General features: G+C 35.1%; 1 protein-coding gene across 2 annotated transcripts in view; it reads left to right on the top strand.

Annotated features, from left to right (window-relative positions):
- Positions 1–2,368: 2,368 nt before the first annotated feature.
- The window catches only part of LOC149805017 (galectin-4-like), a 36,967-nt gene continuing 14,426 nt past the window's right edge, over positions 2,369–24,909 (top strand). Inside the window, exons 1-7 of one of the 2 annotated variants that reach the window (XM_089946540.1) lie at positions 2,369–2,526; positions 3,153–3,235; positions 6,630–6,837; positions 13,085–13,207; positions 18,325–18,399; positions 22,031–22,099; positions 23,463–23,551. In XM_089946540.1, the coding sequence (XP_089802666.1) occupies positions 2,506–2,526; positions 3,153–3,235; positions 6,630–6,837; positions 13,085–13,207; positions 18,325–18,399; positions 22,031–22,099; positions 23,463–23,551 (668 nt within the window). In that variant the 5' untranslated portion in view covers positions 2,369–2,505. The remainder of the gene's footprint in view (positions 2,527–3,152; positions 3,236–6,629; positions 6,838–13,084; positions 13,208–18,324; positions 18,400–22,030; positions 22,100–23,462; positions 23,552–24,909) is intronic. The other variant, XM_089946543.1, reaches the window with a different exon arrangement.

Here is a 24,909-nt window from a genome sequence, read left to right as displayed (position 1 = left end):
TCGTCACTCGCTCACTCTCTTCTATAATCAGGTCCAGAACAGCAGCCATCCTAGATCCTGAATTACTTGAATCGCACAGAGACAAGTTGTGGCACGCTCAAACACCTTTTCCTTCCGGTGAGAGCCGAGACATAGGATATAATCACTCAAGCTCTTGTTTCGTGGCTGAAGTGGATTGTACGCACGGTGTACTTTGACGTCTCACTTGATCAAATAAATAATATAATTATATAAAATGGAGCAAAAAGAATTTGTAAAACATCTTATCATCAATGATTACGAGGAATCTCATGATGGTGTAATTAGGCAATGTCGATTAAAAAAGAAGATCTTCCGTAAATATCAACCATTATACTTTAAGACGCGTCTACTCGTATACTCGTGTACGACTTTATGGGGTGGTAATGTTGATGATGACACAGCGTCGAGTACAGCAATTACTTCACGGCCACATATTGGCGGATCAGTTATTGTCTTCTGTTGTTCTATTTTACGTTTAAATTGTTGAAAAAGCGGTTTATCATTACCATAATCATCAATAGGATGAAGACCATAGGCGAAAAACACATTTTTAATCCAATCATCTTTTGTCAAAGATCTATATTCAGGTTTCAAATAGTTATCTCGTTCTTCCTATTTTACGGCAATACCTAATAGTTCATCATCGAATTTCGCTTTATTAATAATTGTTAAACATTCAGGTGTAAATTTATTTCTAACTTTAGTTAATCTTTGTAGTTTTAGTTGTTTTTGTTGTTGTTCTTGTCGTAGATATTGTTGCTTTTGTTGTTGAGTTCAGGTTCAGGAGGTTGTGGTGGCGGTTGAAATAGGTGTAATTGGTTTTGTTTTATGACTCTGCATATAATCTATTTATTTATGTAATATAATTTTGATATTTTAGATCATCATCTCTAGTCTGTTTTTTTTGTTGTAATATATACGATATACCGATTTAAAAAATTTATCATCGGTTACACCAACATATTCAGGTTTCAAAAGTTCATCCTTTCGAATAAAACCTACCATTTCAACACGAGGTAAATCTTTCTCTTTAACTTTTTTTAAGATCATCAATATCACCTTCTCAATATTTATTAATCAATACAATATTTTCTTTTCTTACTTTATATTTTGGTGCAAGATTTTTTTATTTCACTAATACCTTCAAGTATTTATTCCTCTCTACCAGAAGGTTGATTGGCAACTATTTCGCCTGAAAGAGCTCTCAAAATCTTTTTTGTCTGCTTAGTTCTTCTTGCAATTTTTTCAGTTTGTTCAGCCGTTTGTTTTAACGCGGAAAGAAGACCTTCAGTAGCTTCTGCAACTCTTTCAGTAACCTTTGTAACAGGTTTTAAAAATTGCTCTTTATTTTCTGCATATTCAACTTGTGCTTCCTGGCGTTCTTGCATTCTTTTGTCTGAGAGCATCACGAATAGGAAGATGTCTTCTAATAGCTTCTAATCTTTCTCGAGCTAACCTACTAGTGTAAGATTCAATTACTGGTATAATACTGATTTAATTACTCACACAATACAGCAACGGAGGGTGCGACCGCAAATAAGTGTCACGTAGGATAAATAAATCATTTACAAATTTAGAAAAACACGAGCGACAAAGATAAAGTAACAAAATGAGCTAACCCAATAAAAGAAACTCTCGGTCATTTAGAGGCTTCGGTTTGACGTTATTGACCTTATATATTTCATTTCCGTTGGAAACTTCTTTTCTTCAAAAATGGACCTTCCAGCAAGTGGTATGTTCACCCTCTCTGCTGCTGGGTGACCACCGCTCATGTACAGACTTATTTCCAGCAAATCAGTGCTTAGACCAGGGATGTCGGGGGTGGGGGGTGGGGGTGGCATTTGAAATGACGTTCCTGCTATTACTATCGCGTTGATATTTGCCTGAATCAAGTTTTGCCCCCCACCCCCCCCCCCCCCCCCGAAAAAGTTGAAATGACGTCCCTGGCTTAGACCACAGGCACTTGATTCAGGCGGAAACTAATGATAATGCACTTCCAATTTCAATTTAGTCCTACAACGTAAGACACATCACTCGATATTTTTGTGGGGGTGGGTCGGTGATAGCACTAAAACAAAAACAACATGTGCTATGTCTTACATTGCTGGACTAACTCCCAAATGTGTTATCATTGGTTTCCCGCTTGATCAGCTGCCTGTGGCTTACACTCGTTCATTTTGTAATTGTGAAGCAGCGTCATCAAGAATGGTTTTAAAATCTGAAAGATAAAAGAATAAATATTCAATAATTTTCATTTTAAAAAAACCCACTGTACATGTGGGTAGAAAAATAAAGCTCATTGTTATAGGAGTCGCGATGGTTCTCGAGAATAATTTTTCCATGAACAGTCTTACCCCCAGTGTCAAATTTGCATCAGCTGACCACCTCCGCCCACCGGTGTCAAAAATCTTCTCATAAAGCCACTCACCGGCGTATCACGAGATTATTGTCAAGGGTTGTACAGACACTAACAGTTCATCGAAGATGGCAACAATCGTCAATCCGGTAAGAAACTTTCCGATAATTTGTGTAATCGTATACAATTATTCACATTAGTATAAGCATGTAGACAAAGTTGCTTTATGGAAATATTAGACATATTTTTTTCAGGGTTGGCTTGTATTGCTTATTGTTAGTGATGGGTAGATTTTATATCATATTGGCCTATTTGTGCTTTGTACGTTTTACATCGTCTGTTCTTGTTCTGGTATATTTAATATCAGTATTTTGTTCTGGTATATTTAATATCAGTATTCATTTTATTGACCAGTCATCATTTTAACCACAACATATTAAATAGTCCGAGTTTCCTCTTATCCTTGCCACCCCATTTGGATATTTATACTCCCTACACCCCAACATAAATATCCAAATATCCAAAATGGGGTGACAAGGGTCAAAGGAAACTCGGACTTTATTTTAAGCTGTATATTCGTGTTAGTTGACTTCTCTGCATTGAATTTCTAATTAGAGATTATCAGATGGAGGGAGGGGTAGTAGATTAAGTGGGTATTGCCTAGCAGTTATGTATGTGTATTTTAAGATTGTCTTAAAATAATATCATTTTTGAAGATCAAATGCATTCAAGTAAATCGGATATTGTGTATAAATAATTTTGTTTAATATTTCAGCAAACTCCATATGTTGGCCCTGTTAGTTTACAGGATGGAACTCAGATTCACATTCATGGAGTTGCTGAACACCACCATTCACAGTGAGTATTGCATTTTCTATTTTCATAAGATTTATGTGCCCATTTTGGTCATTAGACTGTGTATTTGGGCCAAACTGAATTAAAAAAATTCAGCACAAAACTAATTGTTCAAAAGTTATCTATAACAGGGCACAGTGTAACAAAAATTAAAAATTATAACGAAAAAAAGTTATATTTAGTGGCAAGAATATAGATTGCAACACCTATAGTGAAAAAGTCATACAGGTCATATGTGTGTTCAGTAGTGATTATTTCAGTAACTGGTGCCTTGTTTTAGAATTTGATTACACATACCTTTAAATGGCAATTTGCATTGTTTGGATCCTCATACTTTAATATTCCTTTGAAAGGTCATCAAATATGTACAGCAAGACTTGATGTTAAAGTACATGATATTTGGACGAGGTCAGCCTAAAGGTGTGATCTAATACAAACTGGATTTAATGTCATCCTACCCAGTATTGTGACAATTAGACCTGACATGCTATTTTCCAATTTAGTACCTCACCACCATTGTGACCTGAGTCTTCTCAGTCCATGGTGATCAAACAATTTTGGCTAAGTTTCTTCAGGACAGATAAGGTGCAGAGCATTCAGTGATCATAACTGAATAGATTTTGGTTCAACTATATTAGTATTAAATTTTAGAATAACAATTAATATTATATATTTAAGTTGAGTAAATGTGCCTGCATGACCACATCAATATAAACTTTAGACATGGAGGGTAGTCTCGCAGGCTTTGTGAATTTAAAAAGAACCATATTCAAATTTTATTTACTTTATTAACAATATCAGGTCCATTAGAAACATAAAACCATAACTTGAATCGTTATCTGATAGGATATCAAAACTTTTTGACAAAAGCATATCAAACTTTTTACTTATATGTTACTGACAAGGTCTTTCTTAATCTATTGAATTTGGGTATAAACTGACAGAAACGTTGACATGCTTCAGTTTCCTTATACTGACCCATCTCAATCCCAAGAATATGACATTAGGGAAATTACATTATGTTCTTTGCTAAAAGGTAAGACTTTTTAATAAATTGCATACCACCAGAATAACCAGATTATTCTCTTAATAGCTCTGTCCCCACTTTGGTCATTTTGCCATGTAGTATAGTCACTTCAATTTAAATGAACCAGCAAAAGCTGTGCAGTGTTATTAATTCTAATTGCAAGCAGAAACTAGATTACATTATGATATATATACTAATATGTGAAAATGTTAACAAATGATAGTCCAATAAATAAGTCCAATAAATCAACCCCCAAGCCAATTAGAATTTCATGGCTACATCTGACTGTTTTGTCTGATCCAGCAATCAGTCAGATGAGATGAAAGATCATTCACATATGTGAATATTTTGGTTGCACTGGTTATGTGACTCATCTCAAGTATCCATTGTTTTCTCATGTGACTATCATGTGCACATTGAAGCAAGCATCTGTATATAGGTAAGTTGTTGTTGTTGTGGGGTTTAACGCCATTTTTCATCACACGATAGGCTATACATGGCAGTCAGTATTAATGGTGGAGGAAGAACCCAGGAAAACCCCGGAAAGAACCACTGACCCACGAGAAGCTACTAGTAAGCTATGGTGGTGATCCATAATGGTGAGCGCTTTAGACCACTCTGCCACTCGGGGCCCCTATATAGTAAGCAGAATGTTTAAAATTTCCTGTTATAGTGGATTTATTGTTTATTATTCAGGTATGTGATTAAACAAAAACTCACAAAATGGCAGATATTTGTTGAGTCACATGACAAAACTCACTGAGAAAATTAGAGTAATTGATATTCAGATGATAGATTTTAAGTTAAAGATTGAGAAAACTAATTTGCTTAAATCCGTAAGCTTTTTTAAATAGTCATTCATCTGTGGTTTATGACCATGAATGTGGGTGTTTAATTTCCTTGTGGTTGATCTCTATGATAACAGTCTGTGTGGATATTCCATTTAATTACTACTTTGTCCTTTGGCTGGTTTTGAACATTTTATACTGTAAAACCTATCAATCTTTATCAAATTATCTTTTTTTTGGGAAAACCAGTCATAGTATGGGAACTATATTCATAAACATATTTCTCAAAAATGCATAATCCAAATGCAGACAAGGTTCTTCCTCCACTATTAATACTGGCCGCCATGTATAGCCTATCGTGTGCTGACAAAATGGCGTTAAACCCTACAACAACAACAACAACCAAATGCAGACAAAATGTGTAATGTATCTAATTCAGGTTTAATACTTTATCTAAACTTTGGTTTACTGTAACAGTTTAGAAATACAATGTACATCAGTTAGGGACCAACCATTTAATTGTCACAAAGTTGTTGGGTTTGCAATTTTTGGGGAAAAACAAAACTTCTCCCTAGCTCCCATTTACATACTGCTTTGTCCTGGAAGTTGGTAAGATTGCTGAGTATTTTATGCACGAGTCAAGGTCACATTTAGGCAGCAGGCTAGGTCTGTAAGTGCCCTTGAATATTACGTGATACAACAACAGATTGTCCAAATATTTTAGTTATGAATATTAACAGAAACAATATATAAAATATATGATTCACAATGTGATGACATTTTCAGTTTATGAATTCATCATGCATGAATAAATACATTTGCAGTGCTACAGTACCATATATACCAGACTGTAAGTCATCAGATTGCAAATAACAACCATCATGATGTGCCATAGCATAATGTGCCTGCAGATCAGGGTCTGTGCTGTTTGTTCTACTGTTTACTCCTAACATACTGCACAAACCCAGATCTTCTGGCGCATTATGCACCAGCAGATATGGGTCTGTGCAGTTTGCAGTTGGACTGGTCTTATAAGTGAGCATATATGGTATGCAGGAGAGGAGGTACTTTGCTGAAAATAAATTATAACTGAAACCAGATTTCCTTTTGATGTTGTTCCCTCAGAATAAAAAATCTTTTGCTTATTTAAAGAATGTGGATTATTTAAAAAGTTTTCTTTTGCAGTTTTGCCCATTATAATTTTAGCCATTTATTTAGCACTGTATACCTAGGATCATGTTGATTTGTCAGTAAACATACATGTACAAGTGTGTGTTAATATATTTTTATGCACGTTAACCATTGACCTTGTTATTTTATGCAAGAATATTTTGGTCTTTTCTGACTGATGCTTGGCAGAGATCTAGTTGCCTTTCATGTAGATTTTGTCATGTTTTTACTTTTTTTCTCCTTTTTTATAGGGGTGTTTCTTCATTCCATCAAATAAATACCCTCTCCCCTTTATGTGTTGAGTATTTGTACATGTGATCTAACCCACAAGGAAGAGTTTGCCTTGGTAAAAATGTTTGACTACAGTTCCTACCAGTGTCATTACTCATTTTTGGTATAATTTATATTGCAGATTCATCATAAGTTTGCAAAGCGGGCCAAGCATAAATCCACGGAGTGACACACCATTTGTTTTCAACCCCCGATTTGATGAGAACCAGGTGGTAAGAAACACCCAATCAGGAAACAGCTGGGGTTATGAAGAGAGAGATGGGGGATTTCCCTTCCACAAGGGCCAGAAATTTCATGTGCAAATCCTGGTCAAACATGACAAGTATAAGGTGGGTGTGTAACATCAGTAGCATGATATTTCACAGCTATACTTGTACCTACCTGCCTATCTCTCTACCAACATGTACATGTACTGTCACATGTGAGAACATGATTTAGACTAACACCAATTTTCAAAAACCTCTTAAAATGTTCCTGTTACTCTCATCATTTGTTTATTTGCACATTGCCTTTAAATATAATTGACCCATATGGAAATAAATTCTCAGTTAAAAATTGTATGCATATTGAGAGTTAGATAAATTGTTGAGTTGAAAATTCATACTGTTATTTATTCATTCATATCATGCATCCAATTGGCAAACACGTAAAGTATGTTGCTACTGCAAAATGCATCATGGGATCAGCCAGTACCCATGCAGCTTGTGCAACTTACAGTATGAGTTCATGGAAACAGAATAGACCCTGGTCTGCTTCTGCATAATATTGTGGCAGAAGTCCATTGCTAGGGGAAGTGCACCACCCTCCCTATACATTTGCCCAGTGCAGAGTATTCCATGACTGATTGGAATTGGCCTCTTGTTTTAGGTTAACTAGCTGGGCATTTATTTGTAGCTAAAATAAAGTCTCAAACTTGTTTTATCAGTGGGTTCTCTTGAGTTGTCAAGTGTATTATGGGAACTCAAGAATCCAAGGTGCATTCTACTTGACAGGACTTTGGTCAATTAAATTTCCTACGTAGTCCCAATATTTGTCAGTATCGAACTTTCCTTTTTGTCCAAATATCATCAGATATGAATTCAGTGAAGTTTGTCATAGGTTAACCTGTATTTTTTTTTTTGAGAGGCTGCACTGTAAACGAATCAACAGGCAGTGGGTCACATATCTTACTTCCAGACCAGGAGCAGATGCCTCTTTATTCACTGTGCAATGCCACCAAATTACATTCAGCCACAACTGTGAGAATGCTTTTATTCTATGAATAAACAATTTTCTTTAAATCAGTACCAGAAATGCCTAAATCTAATGCATGCATCACCACCAAAATGAGATTTTTAAAAATGCTCTAAAAATAGATTGGGACTACATTCATGGGTACTGAATCAGAAGTAATATTTGTGACCTGTGTCCTCTCAGTCCAAACTATTTGTGGCCAATTTTAGTGAAACTTATAATTTACATGCCAGACTTATAATTTAACTTTACTCATGAAGACTTTTTGAGTTTCATAGCGAACAAGGTGTTTGACAACTGTCAGAAAGTGTGCAGTGTTGGTGTTACCTAGGGTGCAAGTTTTGGGCCACGTGCTTTTGAAACACAAAACTAAATTTGTTATATCTTCCTTAATTATAAGAATTATTCAGTTTATTCAAAACTTAATTGCAATGCAAGACAATTTATACCTGAAAACATGTTTGATAAATAAAACATTGATAAATTAACATTAATAGAATTTTAAATTTTGACCTTAGATTAAATTTTGATACAAATGTGAAAAACAATGCAATATAACAAAATTCTTCTTACTAGTTTGGATTGAAATTTTGTTCACATTCAATAAATAGGGACCAATTCTTTTTGGTGTTTTCTAGAAAATAAATTGGATCTACTCCTGACCATGCTTTATAAGTGGATTTACAAGTTATCCAGGTGTGTGTTATTTAGAGAGGTGTATCACACCATAAAGAGATTTTATGTCAGTCTGACATTATACAAATTCAAATTAGTTGTTAAGTAGTTGTTGTTGTCTTGGGTTTAACACCGTTTTTCAGCTCATGATAGGCTATGCATAGTGGCCAGTATACGGAGGAAGAACTGAAAAACCCTGGTAAGAACCACCAACCCACAGGAAGCTACTGGCCAACTTTCTCACTTCCACACCAGATATGAGCACACCAAATTGAGACTTGTGTGATTGAAGGGCTAGTTGTTGTTGATTTAGTGGTTTACGGTTCAGAAACTTAAATAGTTATTTAGGGCCTGTGGAATGGGTTATTTAGGGCCAAGGGAATATGTTTTTTAGGCCCAAGGGAATTGGTTATATAGGGCCAAGGGAATTGGTTATTTAGGGCCAAGGAATTTGGTTATTAGGGCCAAGGGATTTGGTTATTTAGGGTAAAGGGAATTGGTTATTTAGGGCCAAGGAAATTGGTTATTTACGGCCAAAGAAATTGGTTATATAATGCCAAGGGAATTGGTTATTTATGGCCAAGGGATTTGGTTATTTAGGGTAAAGGGAATTGGTTATTTAGGGCCAAGGGAATAGGTTATTTAGGGCCAAGTAAATTGGTTATATAGGTCCAAGGGAATATGTTATTTAGGCCAAAGGGAATTTGTTATATAGGGTCAAGGGATTTGGTTATTTAGGGCCAGGGGATTTGGTTATTTAGGGCCAAGGGAATTAGTTATTTAGGGCCAAGGGATTTGGTTATTTAGGGCCAAGGGAATGGGTTATTTAGGACCAAGGGAATATGTCTTTTAGGCCCAAGGGAACTGGTTATATAGGGCCAAGGGATTTGGTTATTTAGGGTCAAGGGAATTGGTTATTTAGAGTCAAGGAAATTGGTTATATAATGCCAAGGGAATTGGTTATTTATGGCCAAGGGATTTGGTTATTTAGAGTAAAGGGAATGGGTTATTTAGGATCAAGGAAATTGGTTATATAGGGCCAAGGGAATACCAGTATGTTATTTAGGCCACAGGGAATTGGTTATATAGGGCCAAGAGATTTGGTTATTTAGGGCCAAGGGAATTAGTTACTTAGGGCCAAGGGATTTGGTGCTTTAGGGCCAAGGAAATTGGTTATATAGGGCCAAGGGAATATGTTTTTTAGGCTCAAGGGAACTGGTTATATAGGGCCAAGGGATTTGGTTATTTAGGGCTAAAGGAATTGGTTATTTAGGGTCAAGGGAATTGGTTATTTAGGGCCAAGGGAATTTTAGCTAAGTGCCATGCCCATTAGGACACATCATGGTAGCCAACCCAGGCTGCTCAGATGTTAGGTTTTGAATGTAGTATAAAAAAATAATTGATAAAACCTTATTTTTTAAATTCATGAATAATACAAATAATCCTAATTGCCTGATATATACATTTAATCAATACAAAGAAAAGAAATCATCATATATCTTATGCACTGTAGCATATTGAATTAAATCATAAACTCTTCAGGTTGTAGTTTCAAATTCATTTAAAACTAGCTCTAAATGTCTTTTGAAATCTAGTGACTGCTATTATTAACTGTTAACACTGATTATTTAGCGGAGTCCACTTTTTACAACCAAAACTTTGTTTCAGATAAGGCATGTGCTTGAAAATTGGTGCAAGTTTGTTTGTGCTGGAGTACTAATTCTGATTTTCAAATGCATGTAAAAATTCCAAGCTCCATTGGAATTTGTCTCCAAAACTACATTTAACAAGAAATGTTTCAGGAAGTTCTTACTGAGCATGCCAAAAGTATACAGTTATAAAAATTAAGCTTGTGACCTCATATGGGTTTTAACTTTTAGAAGCTTTCCACATAGAATGAGGTTTTGGGGAGCTTTATTTTGCAACTAACTAAAAGCTAGGGAAGCTGTTCATCTGGTTTTATAATCATTTCAGGTTTTCAGTCGGTCTGCCTCCTTAACATAATATCTATCCATGTATGCAAAGGAGTTTCTGGTATTCATGAATTCTGTCAGTGGCCGCCCTATCAAAGCTCATGAGACGTACCAGTAAAATGCTTATTTGCACATTCTTCCTACTTTCATCATATGAGCCTCTTGTGTGCTGCACATGAGTTGGCAGATTATTCTGCAAGGGTTTTATTAAACTGTGCCGAATTACCAATGGATTTTTTTTTATCACTGCCACCCCAGCCCTCCCCTAGTTTTGTTGAGGAACTAGAAAAAAACTTGGCTTGCTAAGTCTTATATACATGGGTTGATTTATGCATACATGCTGAATTAAACTGCTCTTGTGAACTTTCATTCATTGTACATTCTCAGAGACAATCCCTTGTTTACATTGTTAATCACCTTTACTGTAGAGGCATGAAGTTTTGGAGGTCAAGATCCTGGTTTCATTGATATTGGTGGATAATGGGGGTATCCGGTCTCTTGGTATTAGATACTGAAGATAAAAATATTGTTAAAGATTTTGGCTTGATATGGGTGATATGGGATTTTTTTAATATTATGAATGGACAGGGATTTTCTTAACTAAAACTTTGTTACATTCTTTTAGCAGTGGGTTTGGACATGACCTTATCGTTGGAAAATTGTGGTAAATACCTTGTGGGGGATATTTACTTGTGACTCATTGTGCATAAGATAAAGTGGTTAAAGCTAACAGGATGCTCACTTAATAATGTAGACGACCCAGCAGTAGTGGAAAGTTCAGGACATGTGTAAACATGCAACAAGTTATTGATAGAACAGACTCGATATAGCTGAAGGCAGAATGCAGATCTAGACATGTGCTAGACTCTGTATGAAGGCAGATCTAGACATGTGCTATTTGCTTGAGTTTATAATTTGAACAGTGAGGACCCAGATCTTCAATACACTGTTTAGCATCAAATCAGACATATGCTGTTCACCATTTTAATAAAGTAAATACATTTTTAAGTTGATGGTGTACCAATAAATTTAACATATGAAATCACCAAAATTAAATGTGTTACCAACCACATATCATAAGCTGGTGGTGGGTGGCTGTTGATTGGAACTGTACTGCAAAACGTATTTTTATAAATGCTATAATGGATGGAATGCCTTCTTTTTTTCTACACGGCAGAGCAAGGATATTTTTTTGCCAAGCTATTTGAGGGCCAGGCATTTTTTTCAAAACTTTCCCGGCATGCCTTATCACATTACATGGTTGATCCATTACATGTAATCTGTGACTGCTCCGATGGCCTAGTGGTTAGAGCATCCGGCTTGGCTGTGGGAGGTCGTGGGTTTGATCCTTGGCCGAGTCATACCAAAGACTTACAAAAATGGTACTGACAGCTGCCTCACTTGGTGCTCAGCATTAAGAGGTTAGTGTTAGGACTGGTCGGCCTGGTGTCAGGATAATGTGATCAAAGTTATACACTAGCATATACATATTTCAAGGAGTATGTGCAGCTATGTGTACTACTGCATAATTGCCTGTGAATAGCATGTCTAACTGTGCAGGGTCCCCCGCCCCATTAAATGGATGGTGCCTGCTTAATTTGTCTGTACTTTGTTTTACTTCTGTATTTCCTGCACACATTTTAGACCCAGATTTTTTTAATGTATTTTGCTAAATTAGGTCTTGGTTTATGTTGTTTGCAGTTAGGTGCGCAGTACATGCTGGTAAATGCAATAAATAGTGTCATCTGCTGTTTAATTAATTTATTTATGGCAGATTATGACATTTTATCTTCATCATGTGACTAATTGCATTACCTAAATTAATATGGACAAATTTGTATGCAGACTGCTTGTTTGCAACTTGACTGAAAATGAACAAATGAAATTAGTTTCAGTGGAAGGTAAATAAAAATAAATTTTAGTTGTAAAAAGAAATATGAATATGTGTGTAGAAGTAGATGATTAAAATCTGTGTCATTGGTCACAACAATACTAAATATGATTTGTCATAACATTCGCATCAAGACAAACATACCATGTACATGTACATATATTGTTTTACCATCCAAACTACATACAAACAGATCCTAATCTGTGTTAGCATAATGTGCCTGCAGACAAGAGTATATACTCTTTGTTCTACTGATTACTTCTAACAACTGCACAGACCCAGATCTGATGGTACTTCATGCACCACCAGATTTGGGTCTGTGCGGTTTCCAGTTGGACTAAACTTGTAAGAGAGTATATATGGTGCTAATGTACAAACTGGGTCCAGCTGCAAACAACATAGACCCAGATGTGTTGTCAGATAATGTGTTGGCAGATCAGGGTGAGTATTGTTTGTTCTGCTGATTAGACCTAACCAGTCACATAGACCCAGATCTGTTGTCATATAATGTATTAGCAGATCAGGGTGTGTACTGTTTGTTCTGCTGATTAGACCTAACCAGTCACATAGACCCAGATCTGTTGTCATATAATGTGTTGGCAGATCAGGGTGTGTACTGTTTGTTCTGCTGATCAGACCTAATCAGTCACATAGACCCAGATCTGCTGGTGTGTTATGCAATGGCAGATCTACATCTATGCATTCTGCAGTAGGACTTAACTTGTGCACTATTAGATATATATATGGTTGGTTGTGCAAACACTGATTTGTTTAATTTTCTAATTGCTTTTAATTATGTTACAGGTGTCAGTCAGTGGACATCATTTCATCGAGTACAGACACAGAACACCAATCTCAGCTGTAACTCATCTGATAGTAGAAGGAGGCATTAGAATCCTTGAAATTCGCATTGAAGTACCATTTTTTGTACGCAACTTTTTTTTATATGTGACCCTTACCCATAACTTGTGCCAGTATTCATTCAGAACAGTCTCAGGTTTTAATAGTAATACTGAACTATAAATACTGTGGACCATTGATTTAAAACAAAAAATAATCACCTTTAACTTTCTGATGATGGATTCAAAGGCATGCACTTAAGCTTTGATAAGATTTGGTATGGATACATATCAGTAACAGTGTGTATTTAAGCTGCTTGACTTGCCTGTATTTCACATGCACTGACTTCTGTTAAAGGAATTTTGTTTTGGTATATATTTGTTGTTTGATCTTGCAACCAGCAAGGAAGATTAAGGGAATGTATATAAAGTTACAGCACCTTATTCTAACTAGGGCACTATAACCTGACAGTATTTCATGTTACAGTTGCCCTGTTTAAAATGTTTTCTGTTGAACTTGAATTGGATCTTGTGAGATCTGTACTTTTTAATTCTACTGGTCATATATATATATATATATATATATATATATATATATATATATATATATATATATATATATACACACACACATACATACATACATACATACATACATATATACATACATATATATATATATATATGTATATATCATACTCTAATTATAGAACTGACCTTTTGTATGAACATGGGCGATAAAGTAATGACTTGTGAACCACATTTGGCCATGGGTGACTGAAGTTGAACCACTCTTGTATATATTGCTTCCTTTTGTCCATTGTCTCGTGTCTATTAGCACTAGCTTGTTATTCCTTCTTCTGCAAAACTGCTAGGATTGCCATGAAACTTCGCTCACACATTCATCAAAGTGTCTAGTTGGTCCTAGATGAAGATGGATCCCCTTGGATGTCCATTATAGTCACTATGCCATCTTGGGACTCATGCTATCACTATTCTTGATTGGATGGGTATATTCACTATAAGACTTCTTAAGATGTTGGTCTGAAATGAAAATGATTGTTATTGCTATAGAGTTTAATGCCATTTTTCAGCACAAGATAGGCTTTACATGGCAGCCAGTATGACTGGTGGAGGGAAGAACCCTGTAAAATCCCGGGGAGAACCACAACCCATGAGAAGCTACTGGCAAGATTTCTCACTTACCCATGTTAGCCGAACAAGGTTTCCATAAACGAATTCTCATGATGTTGGTTCTTCATTAAAATTGTGCTGATCAGACATCCACATTGACTGCTCTGGTGGCCTAGTCGTTAGAGTGTTCACCTCAGATGCAGGAGTTTTTGGGTTCCATCCCTGGCTGAATCATACCAAAGACTTGTAAAAATGGTACTAACAGCTGCCTCGCTTGGCGCTGAGCATTCAGAGGCTAGTGTTAGGACTGGTTGGCCTGGTGTCACGATAATTTGACTGGGTCGGCCATCAAGCTACATGTCTGTGCCATGATGCCCCAGTGCTAGACATCACTATAAACTGCCACACTGCAGACATTGTAGCGATATGAATTTTCTTTAAAGCTACGTTAAAAATCCAAATCACTCACACATCTCTACAGTGGCTACCATCGTACCCATCTTGAAAATTTTTTGTTGCAGATGGTCATACTAAAATGAGATTTTCACAAAAAAGACTTATTATCATATGTATTTTGCCCTTAAAGAAAAATGGTGCTGATTAGAACTCCAAAATGATGGCTATGGCTTCCATCTTTAAAATCTTGTTATAGCTATTTCTATGACGTTGTAATGAATGGAATTTCACTGAAAGACTTCTTATGGGATATTGTCATTGTAGGATTTAATGTGATTTTTCTGCACAAGATAGGCTATACATGGCAGCCAGTAGCATTGGTGGAGGAAGAACCCAGGAAAACCCCGGAAAGAACCACTGACCCACCAGAAACTACTTGTAAGCTTTCTCACATACCCACATTGGCTGAACCTGAGACTTGAACCCATGCAGACAGAGGTGAGATGGCAATGATCCATAATGGTGAGCACTTTAGACCACTTGGCCACTCTGGGCCCCTCTTATGGGATGTAGCTGGGCCTAAATGGAAATGGAGTTGATAAGACCGCTAATATGGTTGCCATAGTAACCATCTTGAAAATTTTGTTACAGCCATTTCTGATGAACAGATTGTCGTATTGAATGAGTCTCACAGAATGATGTCTTATGATGTCTGGTTAGTTCTAAGTAGTAATGGTTACAACTGGATTTTAACATGATGGAGGAATGATGTATTGATATGGGGTTTTGCTAAAATACTTTTCATTATATGTAGTTGGCTCTAGATGAAAATAATGCCATTGTGACCTCTTAAAGGTCAGATCTCCTAACACTAACTTGTGATTGGATGTCCATACCAGCATTCTTGCAGCATTGTTCTTGTATTTAAAATGGTGCTGATCCAAACTCTGTAATGGTTGCCATGATGGACATTTTAAAAATCTGTACACGACTATTCACCATTCATACAGCCATGACAAACTCTTGAATTTGAGTGATAGCCTTAGAAACTCCTTGAATTTTAAAGAAGTTTATGTTTTTCTTGAAAAGCCCATGAAGTTTTTGAAAAACTCTTTTAATAAATTTGCCAAGACTTTTTTTTACTTTACTGGAGGGAATAAAAGCCATTAAAACCCTTAAATTCATTTTATTTTTGCTGTATAAAAAATAATAAAATTGGGTGGATCAAGAAACACTTGACACTTGTAGCTACCATGCAGAGAGAGAATTATACTTTTGTTGTATTGTCTGTCACAGTGTAGTACTTTTCAGTTACTTTTATACATATTTATATAAAATAATAAATACATGTACAGATGGAAAAGGTTCAATTTTCATTAAGAAAAAATTCTTTAAAAATCTTCTCAGGGCTATCCAAACCTTGCTATTTCTACTGAATGGATGGACATATTGACACAAAAGTTTTTGCTATAACACTTTAGCAACATGTATGAATGGTGGCATTGACAGTGTGTTTTCACTAAAGCACTTCATGCAGTATTTTGGTACTAGATGAAATTTCTACTGACCAGCATGTCCATCCTGTTGTGAACAGGTTTGAAAACCATACCCACTCAGGCTTGGGCTAAATCATTGGTCACTGCTTATGTTTTTACTTTATTGAAGTTATGAACACATGGACTTTTACTTATACAAATGAATTTTATACCAGAAGTTGTACATTCTAATTAATACATTAATAGTGAGCACTGACATTGATTTCAAGGTCAAAAGTCATGACTAATTTTTATCTTGCATGGGTTGTTAGCATGATAACTCAAGTATGAATGGATTTTTATCAAACAGTTTATTCATATATCTAAAGGATACATTGATTGAACCAGTTAAGTAACTTGTGCTTTTAAAATAAACATAAAAATTATGATTTTATCAAACTTAGCATGTGACTAATTGATTCATTGAGATCCCTTATATGGTATCATGTTGAAGGTCAAAGGCCATAAGAGACTTGTGTACTGTGCTTATCTTAACAGTATGAAAACTCAAAGGTAGAATTTACTGAATTTGGTAAACAAGAGGTTCTCGTAAACATCTGAAGTGGTTTCAGTTAGCGTCAAGTCATACCATAGACTTATAAAAATGGTACTAGCAGCTGCATCACTTGGCTGTCAGCATTTAAGAAGTTAATGTTAGGACTGGTTGACCTGGCATCAGTATAATGTGACTGGGTGGGATATGATGCTCGGTGTCTGTGGCATGATGCCTTCAGTGCTAAACATCCCTATAACTGCCACACTTCAGACATTGTAGTTATATGATGGAAAAATTGTTAAAGCTATGTTAAAAATCCAACACACACATACACACTATTTTAGTACTTAAACATTAAAATTAGTTTAACTTTTTAGCCATACCAACTACTACTTAAAAATTATGTCACAAAGAGCTTGCCTTATTGCTGTTTCTAAAAATAGCCTATGGATTAAGTGCGTGCTTCCTCCTGCAAAGTGGTATAAACAAGAGCATGCTATATTCAGTAAATTTAGCCCTGTGAACAGAAGTCTGCTTTCCCCTGCAACACAGTGTAAACAAGACAGATTAATTGCCATTAATCCCCTGCTACACAATATAAGCAAGATGGATTAATTGCCATCCATGCCCTGCAACACAATGTAAGCAAGATGGATTAATTGCTATCCATCCCCTGCTACACAATGTAAGCAAGATGGATTAATTGCCATTCATCCCCTGCTACACAATATAAGCAAGATGGATTAATTGCTATTTGTCCCCTGCTACACAATGTAAGCAAGATGGATTAATTGATATTTGTCCCCTGCTACACAATGTAAGCAAGATGGATTAATTGCCATTCATCCCCTGCTACACAATGTAAGCAAGATGGATTAATTGCTATTTGTCCCCTGCTACACAATGTAAGCAAGATGGATTAATTGCCATTCATCCCCTGCTACACAATATAAGCAAGATGGATTAATTGCCATCCATCCCCTGCTACATAATGTAAGCAAGATGGATTAATTGCTATTTGTCCCCTGCAACACAGTGTAAACAAGACAGATTAATTGCCATTAATCCCCTGCTACACAGTGTAAGCAAGATGGATTAATTGCTATTTGTCCTCTGCAACACAGCATAAACAAGACAGATTAATTGACATTCATCCCCTGCAACACAGTATAAACAATTGCACTTTATTTGCTGTTCAGGTCTGCTTTTTTAATAAACTTATTTCCATGTCACTGCTGACTATTACCTTTAAACATAGATTGAACAGCCACTAAGGATGAGTGAGACAACACAAAGTAATTTAAGTTCCAGGGACAGCTTTTTGTGAATTAATATGAAAAATGATTGCTGACATCTTCTGGTAGGATCTGAGAGGCAGATGCTCAGATAAAGTTTAGCTACTGTTATGCTATTTCTCAGAAAATGTTCAGATATGAAAAAATAGTCAACAGAAGATTTTTAAGTGAATAAAAATTGTTTTGCAATTGTTCTGCAAAAATTCACCATGCACAACAAATATAAAACATACTTTTTCTGTTATTAGTGTTACATGGAGCAACCACGTGTTATTATTGTTGAGTATTTTTAAATGGATATTACATATTTTTAATAAACACTTTTCATTGTAATATGTACAATTGGCAGGAATCATTTTTTGGACAAGTACTGCATGCAGGATTATCAAAGCTAGTTCATCATAGCCAACACTCAACAGTTCAGGTACTATCAGTTCCACAGCATCACTTAATAGGGGTCTACCAAGGAGATATATACCATAGCTTTTCCCATGTTTTCCTATGACAGTGACACATTTTCCTTTGTTCAGGATTGCATGCTTCACAATGTTTTGTGTACCATTCAGACATTACATGCAATATCCCTTTTCCCCCATAAATTGCCTTGTAATATTTTGTTCGACAAACAAATATTTGTTCATGGAAACAAGAAACCCATAATCTTGCCCCTGTTTGACCTTGCTAGCACCATGTCCATACAATTACTGCTCATTAGAACTGTGCTGTAAAAAAATCACGATGTGCTTTTTCTCAGTAATCCATCTTCAGCTTGATTTTATTTTTTATTGGCACTGTAATTAAAGAAAGTTGTCTAGTTGTCTTTGCCATTCCATAAATCATACTTCTGGAACAGCTTTAGCTATAAGGGAGATTTTGCCTTTGTTTCATGAGGATGTTTCAAAAATGTATACAGTGAATTTGGGAAATTCATGATTACCTGAAGGGAGAGGTTTTAGTTTTCTCACTTTATGAGCCACACTTTAGAATCTGAATTAGGGAATCGTAGTGATCATCACATGTATCACATGTATTGCATGCGTGTTAGGTGAAAAGGATTCTTTCTGTAATTTTCAGGTATAATTTTCCTTGCAATCAAATAATTGACATAGTGAGATTATATTCTTCTGAGTATGACATATATATATACACTTTCTCATACAGAAATTTCTCATGGATTCCATATGGAATACTTCAGGAATCCGTATGGAAGAGATATGGACTGAAAAACTTACGGAATCAGACAATTTATTCCATATCAATTCCATAAGTACTTCACTGCCAGTGAAAATTCCATATGGAAAAAAGTTGCAACTTTAATCCATAAGCACTTTTTTCCATATGGAAAGCAGGTTCATGTATTATAGCATCATGGAAAATGATCTCTGAAGAATTAATAACCTAAGCTATCTGATTCAAATAGAAATATTGATGGGAGTTAGAGTACAGTGTAGCTGAAGTGGAAGGATGAATATATATTCATATAAATTTGAAGAAACACATGCATGTCAGTTTTCTTTAATTTATTTCCACAGATGTCTAAAAACAAAGACATGAACAAAAAAAGTAGAGAAGATGTAGACATGATCAGAAAATATCTGGTAACGGTACAAGCATAGATGAATCTTTGGACTAAGAAAATTTGGTGCAAGGTGGATTTTGGGCTTGATCTGATTTTTACTCTGAAAAATATTTTTTTTGGCTTCCTATTAAAATATGCTGTACAAAAATCATAGGGGCCCTGAGTGGCCAAGTGGTCTAAAGCGCTCTCCATTACGGATCACTGCCATCTCACCTCTGTCTGCATGGGTTCAAGTCTTGGATTCAGCCAGTGTGGGTATGTGAGAAAGCTTGCCAGTAGCTTCTCGTGGGTCGGTGGTTCTTTCCGGGGGGTTTTCCGGGTTCTTCCTCTACCATTAATACTGGCTGCCATGTATAGCCTATCGTGTGCTGAAAAATGGTGCTAAACCCTACAACAACAACAACGAAAATCATACCTTAGTGATAATTTGACTGAAATTTTAGCAAAATCACAGTGAACATTTTTGACATTCACTCAAATGTTCTTTTTCACTAAAATTATGGTATTTTAGGAGATTTTACCAACATTTCTGAAAACATCAGTGGGAATTTCTGATTGAAATTTCACTGAGAGTTTGTCAAAAATTCTGAAAATATAGTGATATTTTGTGATTGTAATATCACTGACATTTCAGTAAAAAATATCAATAAGATATAATAATTTCTTTTCTTTTTCTTGTGCAATTTGAATGATTTTCAGCAGCATTTATATTTCCTGTTTGTGATAGCTGTAATTTTTTTTTATATTTTGGGCACAATAACTTCTTTCCACATCTTAACGTGTTATATTTTTTTCTTCAGATTTTGTTGTTGTAGTTGTATTTTTGTTTAACTTAAACTGGATTTAACTGCCCTCAAACAAGTTTTCTTGTTTTCCGTTTTAAATCAGAATTTCGCAGACCCTTTTTTTAATATTGTCTCCGAAACTTTTTTTAATAATGAACTATCCGGTCAAATTCCGCAATGAGCTACTTATGGAACAAGGACTAATTCAAGAGACCACAACAGCATCATAGTTTGTACATCAATCAGAAATCAAGTCACAATACAAGTGACATAAGAGAGGCTCGTAGCATTTCTTCTTTTCATAATCAATGTCTCAAATAGATACTTTTCTATAATTTTGCATTATTTTCACAGTTGAATTTTACAATGCAGATTAATATTTTATATTTTATATATGTTTGTGTTCACAGATGCCTGTGCATATGTTCCAGGCTTGATACTTTGATTTTTAAAATCACTTAATTATTTAGTGTCAAGCCAGATTCTTCACATCATGTTGTATATACTGTATATAGTGTACATAACAGATGGAAGGCCTCAAGGTAGATTAGTTCTGTAACTAATTACTTACCTTCTCTAAATAAAGTCATTATTATTATTATTATTATCTCCCATGTATCTTGCCTTGGATGTCATATAATTACATCTATATTTTTTTTCATGCACACTTAATATCACCTTAGTTAATAAAGTCCTGTTTAATTCATATCCATTATTAATTTGAAACCTTCTGAAATGTCTGAAAAACTACTGAAACTTCGGTAAAAAAAAACTATATAATGATCAAAATTTTAGTTAATCTTACAAAAGTTTTAGTCAAATTTTTTTTGAAACCTAACAAATATTTCAGTGAAATTTTTAATGAGATCTCACTAAAATTTCACTGAAAGTTTTGGTCGAAATATTTGTGAAATCTCACCAGACTTTTCAGTGAAATGAAAAAGACTTAAGTGATGCCATCATGGATTAGATTTTGTATGCAAGAAAGAAAATGAGGACAAGAAAAACCTAAATCTTATTTGATAATGTCTGTCAAAATAATCCATTTAAACAATTATTGTGAATATTTGTCTTTGATTCCCAATATTGTCTAAGAATCATTAGGCAGTTTAATAGAAATCTGAAGCAGATTTTTTTTATGGCTTAGGCAGAAAGCGCATAAAATGAAATCCGCTTTAAGTACACCTGAAAATTTTTGTACAGGATGGACTATTATCAAATTCCATATGAACCATTTACAAATACCATATGGACCATTTACAAATTCCATATGGTATATTTCCCAATTCCATATGGACTATTGCCAAATTCCATATGGAATTTTAATTTTATTCCATATGAACAACTTACAGATCTCATGGACTAATTTGTATATTCCATGGGATTTTCCATATGGAGTATGTAAGGAATCCATGACATTTCCATATGGATGCACTGAAATCCATAAGAGTGGTTCAGCTTTAGAAAAAAAATGTCCATATGGATATTTCTGTAAAAGTACACATGGATTCCATATCCAATCCATGTGGAAAATTTCGTACGGGATTAACATGTTTTATATTTTAATTCATTATTGTTTTTACAGTATTTATAACATTGAAAATTAATTGTGAATTTTTTTATGACCAGTCTTAGATTATACATTTACTAGAATGTTCTGCTGCTAACTTTTTATGTTTTTTTCTTCTCAGTATCCTGGTGCCATGGGTACCTACCCACCCCCTCCGCCGACGTTCCCAGCTGCCCCAGCTTATAACCCTGTAAGTACATGTACTTATCAGCAAAGTTGTATTTTCTCTGATAAACAAAAGAACTCCTGCCCATTTTCTGTAGCTACTGACTGCCTCTTCGCTTTGGGTTGTACTTGCTATCATAATCAACAGAGATTATTGCCAGTAGCTTATCGTCGGTCGATGGTTCTTTCCCGGGTTTTCCAAGTTTCTTCCTCCACCATTAATACTGGCCGCCATATATAGCCTATCTTGTGCTGAAAAATGGCGTTAAACCAGACGACAATAACAACAGAGATTATTGAAGTGGTCAGTCATTGTTATAAATAATTACTTCTTTACTGTTCATAATTTTCCACTTTCTATACTGCTGGGTGAAAGTTAATCAAACTTGTGTTTAAGCACACCAGAAGTAAGGTCAAATGAGGATATGGAATGGCCCTGTATCTTTTGTGTGTTTACAATCGCTACCTTGGCTTTTGTTTTGTGTGAAATAGATGTCCCATATCAGACAGATTTGGCAGAGAGTATCATGATGTAAAGGCCTTTAAAGTTAATGCAAATGGTATTGATTTGCCACCAGATATGGTTGCCATTACTGAAAATAGAAATAATGTGTAACTGACTTCCTCCATTAATCAGTACAATATTGACAGCATGTACCCTGGAATGCTTTTCAAGACTGTACAAATGACAGCAGTATGCCATTCTCTATGACCCTTGTGACTTAAAATAGAAAACTGAAAAAGGTGTGCAGTGTTTGTTCACTACTATGAGATTTTCTGCTCATCTATTGTAAATAAAAAGATTTGAAGAAATGAAAAGGAATTGAAAGGTGTAGTAGCCCCTCAGTATATTAGCAAATGATATTGAATCGATTTCAGTACGGAATTTATCCAAATGCCTATGTATATTTCTGTCCATAGTTGCTCTTTTTTTGTTAGAGTTTACTGCTCACTCAAATTATCAACATTGTAAATTTTGCAGATTTAAGTTTGACAGAATTGTTAAAAAATATTAAAACCTTCAACTTTGTCTTGCATAATGTTATCAAACAAGATCTGATGAGCTTCCAGTTAATTTGTGCCTAAATTTTTCAAGCCAAATACTGCTCCTTCAGGGCCATCGTTGGTGTCTGCTGAAATTCAAGAAAATATTTTAAAATGGAAGACTCGTGTAAAAAAAACAACAGAACCCAAATTTTCCCAGCTGAAGATAGATGCAGCCACTAAAACATTAACAGTAGAAATAAATTTATATCAACTCCATTCATGCATGGGACAACTGAGCCCGTAGTTGGATATGGGAAGATAAACTTGGTTCGGAATTAAAACTTAAATGTAACACAAAATTTGGTTTCACACTTCAAGCATCCATTTGATTTTTGTTTCAGCCAGTGCCTTTCGTGCAAAATATCCCAGGTGGTATCTACCCTGGCAAAATGATCTTCATCAGTGGAATCCCAAACCCCAACCCATCCAGGTAAGTAAATGCAAATGGATGAGGGTGTAGAATGTGTACACTCAAAAGTTTTTTTTTTCATAAGATTTTATTTTCCTTTGGGTTGCTGATCATTTATTACATGTTGCAGTAATTAGTTTGATGAAAACTAAAATAAATTTCCATAAATACACATGTGTTAAAGGAAATAGAAGATTGATTGTAAAATGTAAAATAAATGCTGCATGAAAGATGTCATGACATTTAAAATAATTTTTTTTAAAATTCTAGCCAATGCTAAAAGATTTCAGTATTTTTTAGTGTAGTATATCTTACTAGAATTGATGGTTTTAGCTTTATTGTGTTCTGACAGCCCAAACATCATTAGTACTGTAAGTACAGTAACAGCCATACAACTTTGTGCTAAAAACTAATGTATGGTAAATTTCATAATATGTCTGTATATAGTACTTGCATTGAATCAGATATCAATGTACCATGTGTGATTGCCCAATTTATGATTCTGTGAAGTATGGTCTAGCAATTGGCACCATTTTCATTTAATAAGACTGTTAGATTCATGTCATTTAGTGAAAATCCCAAATTGATTTGACCATCCATTCAAGTGGAGAGATAACAAGATTTTTAAAATGGCCACCATCTCAGCCATTTTTGAAGCTGAATCAGCACCATTTTCATTTAGCACCTACTAGAAAGCATAACAAGTCTTTTTGTGAGAAACCCATGTAAATGTCACCAGCTGTTCAGGAGGAGTAAAGATAAGATTTTCAGAATGGCAGAAAGGGCATCATTTTCATTTAGGACCAACTAGACCTTGAGATGAATGTTTGAGGACCATTCTCCCAACAGTTTAGGAGGAACAGCATTATAAGAAAGTTGTGCTAATGAATGCTGGGTGAAAGGCCATCATATGATCTATTCTGCTTGAAAAGCTACATCTTTAGCCTTTAAAATACTTTTATTCTCCTGTCCATTACTCTTTCTGTAGATTGAAAAGATTTTTGAACAATTTTCCTTTCCCCGACTTTCATTTTTTCATCAGTTTTAACATTATTCATACAGCATTCGTTTAGCTGAGATCTGTCTTTAAGTAAAAAAAACATTTTTCATTCTGTAAACTGTTGTATATACTTGCTTATAAGTTGAGTCCCACTGCAAACTGTACAGACCTATATCTTCCGTTGTGTAATATGCCAGCAGATCTGGGTTTATGCAATTTGTTAGGAGTAATCAGTAGAACAAACAGCATAGAATTGTATCTCTTCACACATTATGTCAGGGCAGATCAAGGTCTTTTTTGTTTGCAGTTGGATTTAAGTGAGAGTATATAAAGGAAATAATCATAAATAATGAGTTTGAGTGTCTGGGCTTAAGGTCAA

The sequence above is a fragment of the Sinohyriopsis cumingii genome, chromosome 2 (assembly GCF_028554795.1).
Source record: "Sinohyriopsis cumingii isolate HCF-2022 chromosome 2, ASM2855479v2, whole genome shotgun sequence".
In the NCBI taxonomy this organism is placed as follows: Eukaryota; Metazoa; Mollusca; class Bivalvia; order Unionida; family Unionidae; genus Sinohyriopsis; species Sinohyriopsis cumingii.
This window is presented reverse-complemented; position numbering and strand designations above follow the sequence as displayed.